This window comes from Cyprinus carpio, chromosome B15, assembly GCF_018340385.1.
Source record: "Cyprinus carpio isolate SPL01 chromosome B15, ASM1834038v1, whole genome shotgun sequence".
In the NCBI taxonomy this organism is placed as follows: Eukaryota; Metazoa; Chordata; class Actinopteri; order Cypriniformes; family Cyprinidae; genus Cyprinus; species Cyprinus carpio.
In genome coordinates this window covers 21,947,250-21,959,284 of record NC_056611.1, presented here as the reverse complement: position 1 = coordinate 21,959,284, position 12,035 = coordinate 21,947,250, and the positions used below count along the sequence as shown (strand labels likewise).

Sequence of the window (12,035 nt, the reverse complement as noted above, 5' to 3'; positions counted from 1 at the left end):
CCAGACCCCCAATCCTTATTTAGCCCTCTCTTTTGGGCTGTTGGAGAGCTTAGAGTCACCACTTTGTGGTTAGGAAAATTGATAAAGTATGAACATCTAGGTTTTACTTGAAACTGGAGGAGTGTCGGGTTTTGCCGTAAAGCCTTGGCTGCCTTCACTGCAGTAGCTTTTCGGTTTGGTTCATAGCAGCCACAATGTTAGAAATGCGCTATCAATTTCCAGCCATGGGGCCGGTGAATTTAAGACTTGTGATGCAAAGACGTCATGGGCTTATTTGGTATACGACTACACTATAATCCTCCCATATATTTCCTTTTTTCGTTTTGTGGAGGACCGTTCAGTTGTGTATCATATTTTACACTAGTCAAGTCCGCTGTGACAAACAACCCAAAGTGATTTTCCATGGTAAAAGCGATCCAGATATTTACTAGACGAGGCTCTTCCACCACGCGCAGGACTCCCGAAATACATATCATTTTAAGCTGCCATTCTTTTTTAGGATTCAAACAATGTCGGCTGTATTTAGATTCACATAAAGGTCAGTAGTTACAATATCATTATTTATAAGGGACACAATGGAAAAATATAAATAAACATTAATAGTTCTTCAAAAGCCTCCATCTATTTTTTGTCCAGATGTACTCTTAATGAAAGTTTGCCATAATTATCATTTACTTACCACTTACGTCATTTTACATTTGTATTATTTTTGTTTTTGCTCTGTGGAATAATAAAAAAAGGTAACACTTGAGTATAGGGAGTGATTAATTCTCCCTATTAGTTGCTTATTAGCATGCTTATTATTAACATATTGGCTGTCTGTTAGTGCTTATAAAGCCCATATTCTGGATGACTATATTCTTCATCCCTAATCCTACCCAATACCTAAACTTAACAATGAACTTACTAATTATTAATAAACAGCAAATTAGTAGTTTATTGAGGCAAAGTCGAAGTTAATGGTTTGTTAATAGCGAGAATTGGACCTTAAAATAAAGTGAGACCAAAAAATAGTTATTTTGAAGAATCTTGATCTATTATTAGCTTCTAAAAATGACAAAAATGCCTTAAGTGCTGTATTTTTAAGTCTTGAATTCTTCCTTTATTTGTGAAAAAAATATTTTGTTTTAATTTGTTCATTTTTTATTTATATATTTGTTTATTTATCTGTATTTTTTTAAATTAATTAATTAATTAATCAATCAATGTATTCTTTCCTTCATTATTAACCCGAGAACATTTGAGACTGGATCATTGAATCATTTCAGCTTTGAGTCAGGAACAAATCATTCAGCTAGAACAACTTGTTAACTGATTTGCTTCTCGAGTTCACTGTTTCAATGATTCGGGTTCAAATTTTATATTTGTGTCCATGGAAAAAGCATGATTAAATGACCAACTCATTTTTTTTTTTTGGTGAGCTGTTCCTTTAAGTGCACCCACAGAACACAAAAACGTATACACTGACTGAACTGATTATTCTATACTGATTAACTATAGTAAAAAATACCAACCCAGCCCTGAGAGCAAAACTAGCAAGAGTGACCTCAAATAAGGATTGAGATTTGTGGATGAAAGCGGACAGTCAGTAGGCGTCCTTGAACGGCTCAGCCGAGTGTGTTACCACAGCTGCGTCAGTCCTGTTTGAATTAATTTCAGGACAAAAACACACAGAGCGACTTCTGACCCAAAGAGCTTTATCAGCAGTCAACAAATGTTGCTCACTCTCAAAATCAATAAGCTCTCACTGTGTGCCTTTTGAAGGTAGACCCGCACTCCTTTTTCGAGGAAAGATGTCAGCCAAACACATATTTAGGAAATCAGTATCAGAAATGGCTCTTTTGGGCTTATAGTTAGGGCTGGATGATAATTAGATAATGATAATTATCGCAATATAATTTTCCTCAATAAAATTATATGAAGAGTTTGATAAATGTTTGATATAACGTTTAAACGCGTAAAACGGAACGAAACAGCGCGACTCATTTGAATTGCGACATGGACTGTTTATCTGCTCGGATCACAGTTCAAACTTTACTGTAGTAACACTCACTGCACCATGATATTGTGGCAGAAATTTGGGATATTCACACTGAATTTTATTACCAGAGTAATGGTATATAATTATAGTATGTATTTGTGATTAAGCTTTAGCATGTGTGCATTTATACTGAATGATTTTAGACTAATGTTTTTCATAGTGATATTTTTACCATGGTATTGAGGTGCTATATGTGTGATTTTAACTGTGTTTATCATGATTAATGCTACTATAGGAGACCAATGCTTAATAATAAAAAATAAAAATACATTTAAAGGGGTCATATGATGCAATTTCAATTTTTCAATTTCTCAGCTGATGATACTTAAATGAAACATAACTCAAAACATAAAGTCTCATACTGTTTTTCTCTTAAATGAAATGTAAAATTACAGGTTAAAAGAAAGAATAAAAAGGTGTTGTCTTTATGAATATGTTTTGGGCAGTCGTGGCCTAATGGATAGCGAGTCTGACTTGTTTGAGTTTCAGGTCCGGCAGGAATTGTCGGTGGGGGTGGGGGGAGTGAAAAACAAGTGCTCTCTCCACCTTTAATACCACGACTGAGGTGAAACTCTTGAGCAAGGCACCGAACTCCCATCTGCTCCTGGGCGTCGCAGCATTGGCTGCCAACTGCTCCGGGTGTGTGTTCACAGTGTGTGTGTGTTCACTGCTATGTGTGTGCACTTGGATGGGTTAAATGCAGAGCACAAATTCAGAGTATGGGTCAGCATACTTGGCCACACGTCGCTTCACTTAATCACTTAAAGGGGTCATATGATTCGATTTCAGTTTTTCCTTTCTCTTTGGAGTGTTACAAGCACTTTGTGCATAAAGAAGATCTGTAAAGTTGCAAAGACTAAAGTCTCAAATCCAAAGAGATATTCTTTATAAAAGTTAAGACTTGTGCACGCACTCCTAAAACGCCTTGTTTAAACACACCCCCACATGTCTACATCAGTATAAGTTAAGATGTGTTCTTCTTTGTAAGAGTTAGTAACTTTTATTCTTGTTGTTGCCCCCGCCGCCATGTTGTGGAGACGCTGTGAGTTTCATTGTGAAATTGAAACTACTTCTGACTCACAGCCTGTAAGTACATGTTTTATATTTCAAGAATTGCCACTGATGATTCAAACACGAGTTTTGAGCAGTGTAGAGTAGCGCTTGTTGATTGTCGTTTCTCCAATCACAAATGCAGACAGGGTTTTATGTTTACATCATACGCAAGTATAAGTCATTATAATCAGCAATTATGTCCCCACTGGATTCATAATGTGTTTTTTGAACCTTAAACCGCATAAACACATTGCATTACACCAAATACACAAAATAATGTTCTTTTTAGCAACATCATATGACCCCTTTAATCATATAAAACTGAGGTTGCTACATTTTTTACAGATGTTACTGATTTTGATAATGAACAAAAATTTAGATCTGCATCCTAACTCAAGCTACTATCAAATGTGTACAAACTTTCACTTTGGAGCAAAAATCTGGCTTTAAACTTGAAAGAAATAAAGATTTGACATTTGTCGTGATAATTATTGATATTGACTGATATGAAAAAAATTATTGTGATAATGTTTTTGGCCATATCGCCCAGCCCTAGCATGAGTTAGTCACAGAAATGTCACAGTCACAGTAACTGTCTGCGACTTCACGTCTATTTGTTTTACTAACAACGATTTGGTGCTAACACGTACCTACTGTTTTTCGTCATAAAATGAGAGTGGTTTGGAAGCGGTGACGTGGTTGGGAAATGAGTATTACCAGGGTGATGAGCTCCCAAAAAACCCAGCTGACCTAATCCGTGTTGTTTTTGCCAACCGTGAAGGCAGCGCTTCTTCCAACTGTTTTGTCAGAAAGAAGAATTTATTACGTCTTATCTGGAGGGCTGCTTTAGTGCGTACTTCCCAGTAATTGTAATTTCCTTTGGCCCAAGGCCCAGCTGTGAACCTCCACTAGCAGAACTCCTGCCACTGAGGAGTGGACGTGTGATATTGTGAGATTACGGAGTGGCACCTATTTTAAATTTTGCTCCTGACTATTGTATGTAGGATGTCGGCCATTAGGGGTTCCAGAATCACCGGTGCTCGTGTTAATTAAAGCTGTGAAATGATAGAGGAGAATTCCCAGACCGTTGCCACTAAGACCCAGGGCTTTTCCCTGTGAAGGCATGTTTTGCTGCACCAGAATTTTGATGATCAGGCTCTCATTAGCTTTTGCCGCTGCCTGTCAGTCTTCAAGCATCCAGCTGAGCACAAACAAATGAGTTGGATTCATTTGATCACATTCTGTCTTTCTCTCACACATGGGTGTTTCTTCAACTGTGGATTCTTGTGGAAAACTCTCTTAGCACACACTTTCCACACCATTACTTGTCCATTAGCAGGATATATCAGGCATTACAAGAGATTTTGTGTGTGTTTTGTCTCTGAAAATAATTTACATTTTCTTCACATTCCAAGTTATGTTTTAATAGCATTATGTCGTGGAAATGGTGAAAATGGCAACTAAAAATTTTTTTTTACAAAATTATATATTTTCACTATATTAGTACAATTTTTTTTTTTTTAACGTTTTTATTTTTACTTTTTATTTTTATTTATATAGTAGATATTTAATTGAATGTTTTGTCTCCTCTCATCTCAAGCATGCTTTTAACTTTCTTGGTAATCAATTACAGTATTTTTTTTCCTCTTTATATGTTAATAAATATTAATATTCAAATTCAACAATAAATAGTTTATTTCTTTGTTTAGATTATTGCATTTTAATTAATTTTAATTTGTTTAATTGTAATGGTTATGATTGCAATAAAAATGTTATTTACATTTAACTGAATGTTTTGTTTCATATCTTATCTCAAGCACGTTCTTTTCTTGAAAATCAAGTACAGTAATTTTTTGATAGATATACATCAGTGCATTTGCTCTTTATATTAATAAATATTAATATTAAAATAGTTTATTCCATTCTTGTTTCAATTATTTATGTTGAAAACACTGGATCTGTGACAAAGATAAAGCTACATATCCATAAACAGCATTTGTAAAGTGGCCAGAATAAATGATAAAGGCATGATAGAAAGCTGCAGTGGACCAAAACGATCCAAAAAAGGGTTTTTTCCTTTGCAAATGAGATGCCACATATGCTTTTAGAAAAATATGTGCATGACATTGATGCATTGGTCAGATGTGTTTAGGTACTGGGTGAGGTGACTCATTACCAGTTTATATGTGTTTTGGTGAGGCATGGGTGTTTCTTTGACGTCTATAGACTCATCTGATGTAGACACATACAGTGAATGGTGTTTTAAAAACCCAGTGTCCCAGACTGTTTGACCATACATGGCAATCAATCACGTTCCGCTCAACCGCAGACGAGTTTATACATTTGCTGCCCTTTACACTATACGCATTGTGTGGTCGTAATCTAACCCCCATATGAACAAAAGGCAGATGGTAATCTGAGCTAGATTTATGTCTGTTTTGGTGTGACACACCGTATTACTAGCCAGACGGAGTGTATACACATTTTGAGCACGTCTGCATATCCCCGTCCTCATTACATGCACATGAGCCGCATTAACAGGAGTAAATATTTAGCTCTAGTTCAAGGACATTACTTTTAGATCAGGATGTGGGATAGTGATGTACAACTGATGATAACAGCTTTCGGAAATTGAACGCAGGTTTAAAATCTTTTCATGTTTGAGCATAAAATGTCATTTTTGTCATAAAATGACTATCATGAGCTTTTGACATTGCCGGTGCCAATCATGCTTCAACCATGATTTATTTAAAAACATTTATTTTTAAAATAAAATAAAATTAAGCTAGCCAACTTAATTTTTAAATGTTTTTAAAAAAGTCACTTATGCTCACCAAGGCTGAATACTGTCAAAGCTGCAATATTGTGAAATGTTACAAATGAAAATAGCTGTTTTCTAAATTAAATAATAACTGAGGACCAAATCAGCGTATTAGGGTGATTTCTGAAGGATCATGTGACTAAAGACCGAAGTAATGACTGCTAAAAATTCAGCTTTGCATTAACAGAAAAAAAAAAATCTAAAATATATTAAATAATATATATATATATATATATATATATATATATATATATATATATATATATTAAAATAGAAAACAGCTATTTTAAATTAAAAGAATATATTTCAATATTGCATTTTTACTGTATTTTCTAATCAATTAACTGCAGCCTTGGTAAGCATGAGTCATATTTCACAAAAAGAAGAAAAAAAGAAAATAAATATATATACACACACACATCACACACACACACACACACACACACACACACACACACACACACACACACACACACACACACACACACAAAACTTGTAAAATAATGTAAAGATCTAGTTAGACATTGTGTATAATTTTTTTTGCCAACTAATGCGTGACTGATTTTGATATATAGTTTTTCCATTGTCTTTTCAGCTGTTTTATGACACATCCAGTGCAGAGGTTTCCACAGACAACAGACTTATGTTTGTCTGTCATTTAGTACAGAAGCCAGTTTCCTCTTACAAGGAAGCAAGTCTGATCTGACACAGTGGAATCAGCATTTGAAAAAAGCACGCATTTGAGCTCCAAGAGGTGTCTGTCAAACCTGCGTCCCCTCTGGGGTGTCTGACTCAGCCGCAGGAACTTTGTTTCTGTGCCATGAATTACCTCCAGGTGTTTTCCAATGAGAGCATCAAGCTTTACAGTAATAGATTGTGAGCTTGTATCACGGCTGTTTTCAGTCACTCACAGCCCTGTCTGGCTGATTCATAAGGCATGCTGTGTTTTTGTAGTGGTTGTCGGTAGTCTCACTTCAGAATTGCCATTCATGGTTTTAATGGTGTAATTGTCTGAAGCCTTTCAAGATTCATTGATGGAAAATGTGAAGTTATATTAAGACCGACATCACAGTGAGCTTGTACTCTGATATCCAAATAAAATTATATATGCAAATAAAATCCGTCAGGGTTTATGGATTTTTTTATTTGTATTTGCATTGCATGATTTATTATGTATTGGATAAACAAGACATACCAAACCCTGCAGGATTTTATTTGATATGTAATCTTATTTGGATATTAATACTCTACATGATTTTGTCTAATTGAATAAATTAAACACTAAAATTATTATTATTATTATTATTATTATTTTTTTTTTTTTTTTTTCAGAGCTGGGCAACGATTAACTGTGATTAATCCCATCCAAAATAAAAGTTTTTGTGTACATAATGTATGTGTGTGTACTTTGTATATTTATTATGTATATATATATATACACACACATGCACCTATATATTTAAGAAAAATATGTTATATTTATATATTAAATATATTTATATATAATATAAATGATATGAATCTAAATATATGCATTTTAATACATGTAAATATTTTTCAAATATATACTGTACGTGTGTGTCTTAATATATACATAATAAATATACACAGCACACACACATATATTATATAAACAAAAACCTTTATTTTGGATGTGTTGCCCAGCACTAGTTTTTTTACTAAAATTGGATTGTTTTATTCATAAAATGGTATGCTTTTTTATAATAAATAATAAATAAATGTATTTTTTTTTTATAATTTTTAAATTAGTATAAAACTTATTATTATTATTACAAAAATTTTATTATTATTATTAATATTATTATTATTATTATTAAAAATATATTATCTTTCAGTTTAATTTTAGTTTAATTTTAATTTTAGTTTAAATTTTTAATGGTTAGGGTTAAATGTTTTTAGGTATTTTTTTATAAATTGTTTAAAATAATTTATTTTAAAACATTAAAATGTTTTACTTTTTAAAATAAATTATTTAGTATGTTAACATTATTTACACTGTATAATTTAATATATTTTACATTTCTAATATTCACATTTTAATAAGTAGTGATTATGTTTGTTATCAACATAACATTTATAAATAAGGTTTTGCAGCTATGATCCAGCCCCAAACCATATTTAAAGTAAAAACACAATCAGACAACAAAGATGTTATTTTGAGTTTAGTGGAATGTTTGCTGGCATTCTGCTGGCGACAGTCTTTTGTCTTCTTTCTTTATTGTTTGATCCCACTGCAGAAGCTACAGCCCACAAAGGTCTTCCCATGAGGCTTTGGGTCACATTGCTGATGTGTGTAATATTCAGTGGGCAGCAGACACTCAGCTGACACTAGATAATGTTACGTGCCATATCTCCCCCAGTGAATCACTTTTAATGATTGCCTGCTTGTGATGTCACATTCTCCTACGGCTTCACATCATGCCAAGGGGTGTTGCAGGAATTTGGATCAGTTTGGTTTCCCCCAGTCCATCCCTTCCCTCCTGTTTTCCCAGCAACACACCAGAAGTTTCCAAAAGGAGTTTTTTCGCAGCAATGCCATAGAAGAACCATTTTGGGTTCCCTAAAGAACCTTTCAGTCAACAGTTCTAAAAAGAATAATTTTTTAGTTGGTAAGAAAGAAGAACATTCAGGAACCTTGAAAGAAACCATAGATGTCTATAAAAAAACTTTATTTTTAAGAGTGCTTGCTTGTACAGGAAGATTTTGCCAACAACAAAGTCGCCCCTTAAGCTATAAAACTCAAAGTTAAGGGAGGTGAAACATCCTGTAGTCTTTACTAGATGAGCTAGATTGTAGGTTTGGGAGACGGATGGGAACAGTAGGGGGTTGATTACATCATAAGACGGCAAGAAAAGAAAGTCCCATATTGCCAATGTCCTGCCACTTGGAGGGTGTCCGAAAGGGCAGTGCCAAGAGAGAAAAAGTGAGTTGTGATGGTTTAAGTGGAAGAGCGAAGAAGGCACGCAAAATGGAGGGGGGAGATGCTGGAAGGGGGCTCGGACTTAAGAACCAATGAGAGTTGGAGTAAATCAAAGAGAGAGGGAGTGAAAAATAAAGGGGAGGGAAATAGGAAGTGAAAGAGAGAGAGAACCACAAAAGCTGAAGAGAAAGAAGCAGAAGAGGAGAGAGTTAGGAGAGAGCAGAAAAGATGGTTTGGGAAGAAGAAATTTAAACATTTAAGGACACTTTTTTTTTTCCAGGATGAAAGTCTCTCGTAAGTAAATCTACGACTTTATCGTATTTCACTGATCTATTTTTCCACTCTGTGTCAGTGCAATAAACCTGATGGATTGATTTATTGCTCATTTTATCACTCTTGGATAATTCCCAGAATCCACACATCCGCGAAGCTTAACATTGTGACAGATTAAATAAAACAGAAAACAGTCTTTATGCTTTTTCTCTCAGAAATTGCTTCATAAATAATTACCTATGCTAGTTTATTCATTGTATTAAGTTCCTAACGGGACTTGTGACAGCTTGCCAAAGTGCTAGCGTGTGCCAAGGCTGACCTTGAGGGAAAACCGTATCCCGCCTCCTTTTACATAAGCTTATTCATTGAGGAAAGGAAGGTGTCTGTGTTTCTCACAAATTTAGCAGCACTCTGCTTTTAGCATTGTGTTACAGAGTTATTGTCGTGGTGGCAGTCATCGAACTCTGCACGCAGTTTGGTTGCATTTGAAAGCGAGAGTTCCCCTGCTGGCAGCAAGCCAGTAGCTGAGCTCTTTATCCTTCCGATTCCATAAGAAAGGACAATGACGGAAAAGAAATAGTAGCTTTTGGGATAGTGTTACGGAACGCTGTGCGACGTGGAATTCCCAGCTTGGGTTTCGGGCTGCAGCTGTGGGATTTTGATAAGGATTCTCTACACTTTTAGTGTTACTGTACAGTACAGGACGTACAGTTGCCCTTAGCACTCCTGGGAATGGACACTTAGTCACAAAGGAGTTTCCCTCACCTCCTGTTGAATCAGGTGAATGGCACTCAGTTTTCAGTTTCAGGCGCTGTGTTGACTGCCAAATAGTGCTGTTGTGTAAATATGATGAACAATTATCTGATGTTTTGTGACCCATTTTTGTGTTACTTCCACTATTTTGAAAGAACCTTGTTTACTCTTTTATGGGACTTTAGATATGTTTTGATTTATAGATATGCATGTTTTGTAGACTCTGTCATGTGGGTTTATCATTTGCGTTTTTTTAATTTATAGTAATTTTACATATTGTTTGAATAAATGTTTTAGACAAGAACTGACATCTTTTAGACAAGACCTACTGGAGAATCAAATCAAATTGAATCAGAGAACTGAATCAAACAAAGAGCTTGTGAATCAGAATAAAAGTGAATTGGTGAATTTGGGTTCAGTATTTTTTTTAATTTTTTTATTTTTTTAAACTAGTGCTTTTATGAAGTAACATGCTTTAAATGATCAAAAGTGATATTTAAAGACATTTATAATGTTAGAAGAGATTTCTGTTTCAAATAAATTCTTTTGAACATAAAAGATCAGTTTTTGTTTTCAACACTGATAATAATAAATGTTTGAGCATCACCTACAAGGTAGTAAACAGTGTTTGTGTTACATATTTAGAGAAGAACCTTATAAAAACAGGTCCGTACAATCAATGTTTGTATTTTGTAGTTAGTCGTATTTAGGGGCTTTTGAACCTCAAGGACATTTTATCTGCTAATATTTGCGCGTATGTTTCATTGTTACATGCATTTGTTTACTTCTGTCAGATAAATCCCTCAGAGCTTCCCGCTATAGTTTTGCTTAGTAGCTATAGGCTGAGAGTTTCATGACACTCATAAAGAACAATCTTATATCAATTGACTTCTGAAGCATTTAGTTCTTCTCACAGGAGCTGCTGAAGTGAACAAACCGTATTGTTCGGTAAAGGAGGTAACACAATAGAGCAGTAATCTTAGTTGGGTGGAGGCTGCGCAGGAATTCTCACCACAGTTATCCATGTTACTATCAATACGATGAATGGAAACCCAGGCGATTTGCTTTCTGACGCAGCTACTACTCTCTTGGAGGGCGGGAGACCCTTTTGGGGCATGAGTTGGATCGTCAACCAGTTTGGTGTGAGATTCAGGATGTATTGAGATTTGAGCTGTGCTGCTGCATCATTGTATTTACTGGAGTTGAATAAGTGAAGGTGACCTTATGGAGTCACTGTATTGCTGAATCAGGTGAGAATAATTCAAATGGTTGTTAAAAATATCTTGTTTGGTGCTCATAAAAAGATACTAGAATATTATTGTTAAAATGCATTGGATGATATTTTATGTATTTACTGAGTGACAAATTAATTAAACAGGCTCTACACTAGATTTTATTAAAATAAGTAGAGCGCTACATTTGTAGATGTCTTTTATTGCGATTTGTTGACAATGAACTTGAGTTACTTAATAGCTGGTTGAAATGCAATGCAGACTTAAACAATGGAAAGTATGTGCTTATGGTCTTTTATTGTTTTATAAATATCAGATTTTGCTGTTTCAAGTTTAAACACTGACATAGATGTTCAGATAGTATCAACTTTGACTCAGACTGCTAAAATTTATTTCAAATAAATTAAATGAAAAAGAATTAGAATTTTTTTGTTTTTTATAGTTTTAGTATTATTATTATAATGTGGATTTTGATTATTATATGTTGACGAGAGATGTTTGCATTCATATTAAAATCTTTGACTTTTTATTGCAGATTTTGGAATATTGGCTAATCTGAGCACAATTTGAGACCTTATTGAGAACTTTTAAGGAAACACAAGATTTTTGTTTTGTTTTTTTCTCAGTAGAAATGGAAACTTTTGCAAAAATCTCAATTTACTCTCTATTTATATCATTGCTGCTCATTTGTGATTTTCTTTAAGTTTTTATATTTTCATATGGGATAATCTTGTGTTTTAATGACCAGGTGGTCTTTGACCTTTTTGGTCAACTCTAAACCAGTTGTTTTGTTTAACGGCCCCACAAATCAATATATTTATGAATGTTCCATGCCCTCTGGCAGATTATATTAATCACACAGTTTCCTAGCATTATTCCGAAGCCGACCACTAAGAGCTTCAGACATTCAGTCCTCAGACA

At 34.4% G+C, this 12,035-nt stretch overlaps 1 protein-coding gene across 5 annotated transcripts in view; it reads left to right on the top strand.

The window, feature by feature from the left end:
- LOC109108299 (stAR-related lipid transfer protein 13-like) overlaps positions 1-12,035 on the top strand; it is an 81,910-nt gene that overhangs the window by 58,040 nt on the left and 11,835 nt on the right. Inside the window, exon 1 of one of the 5 annotated variants that reach the window (XM_042739803.1) lies at positions 9,031-9,150. The exons of the other annotated variants lie outside the window; for them this stretch is intronic. Coding sequence (XP_042595737.1) covers positions 9,138-9,150 — 13 coding nt within the window. The 5' untranslated portion in view covers positions 9,031-9,137. Of the gene's footprint in view, positions 1-9,030; positions 9,151-12,035 lie in introns of those variants that run through there. 5 annotated transcript variants of the gene reach the window in all.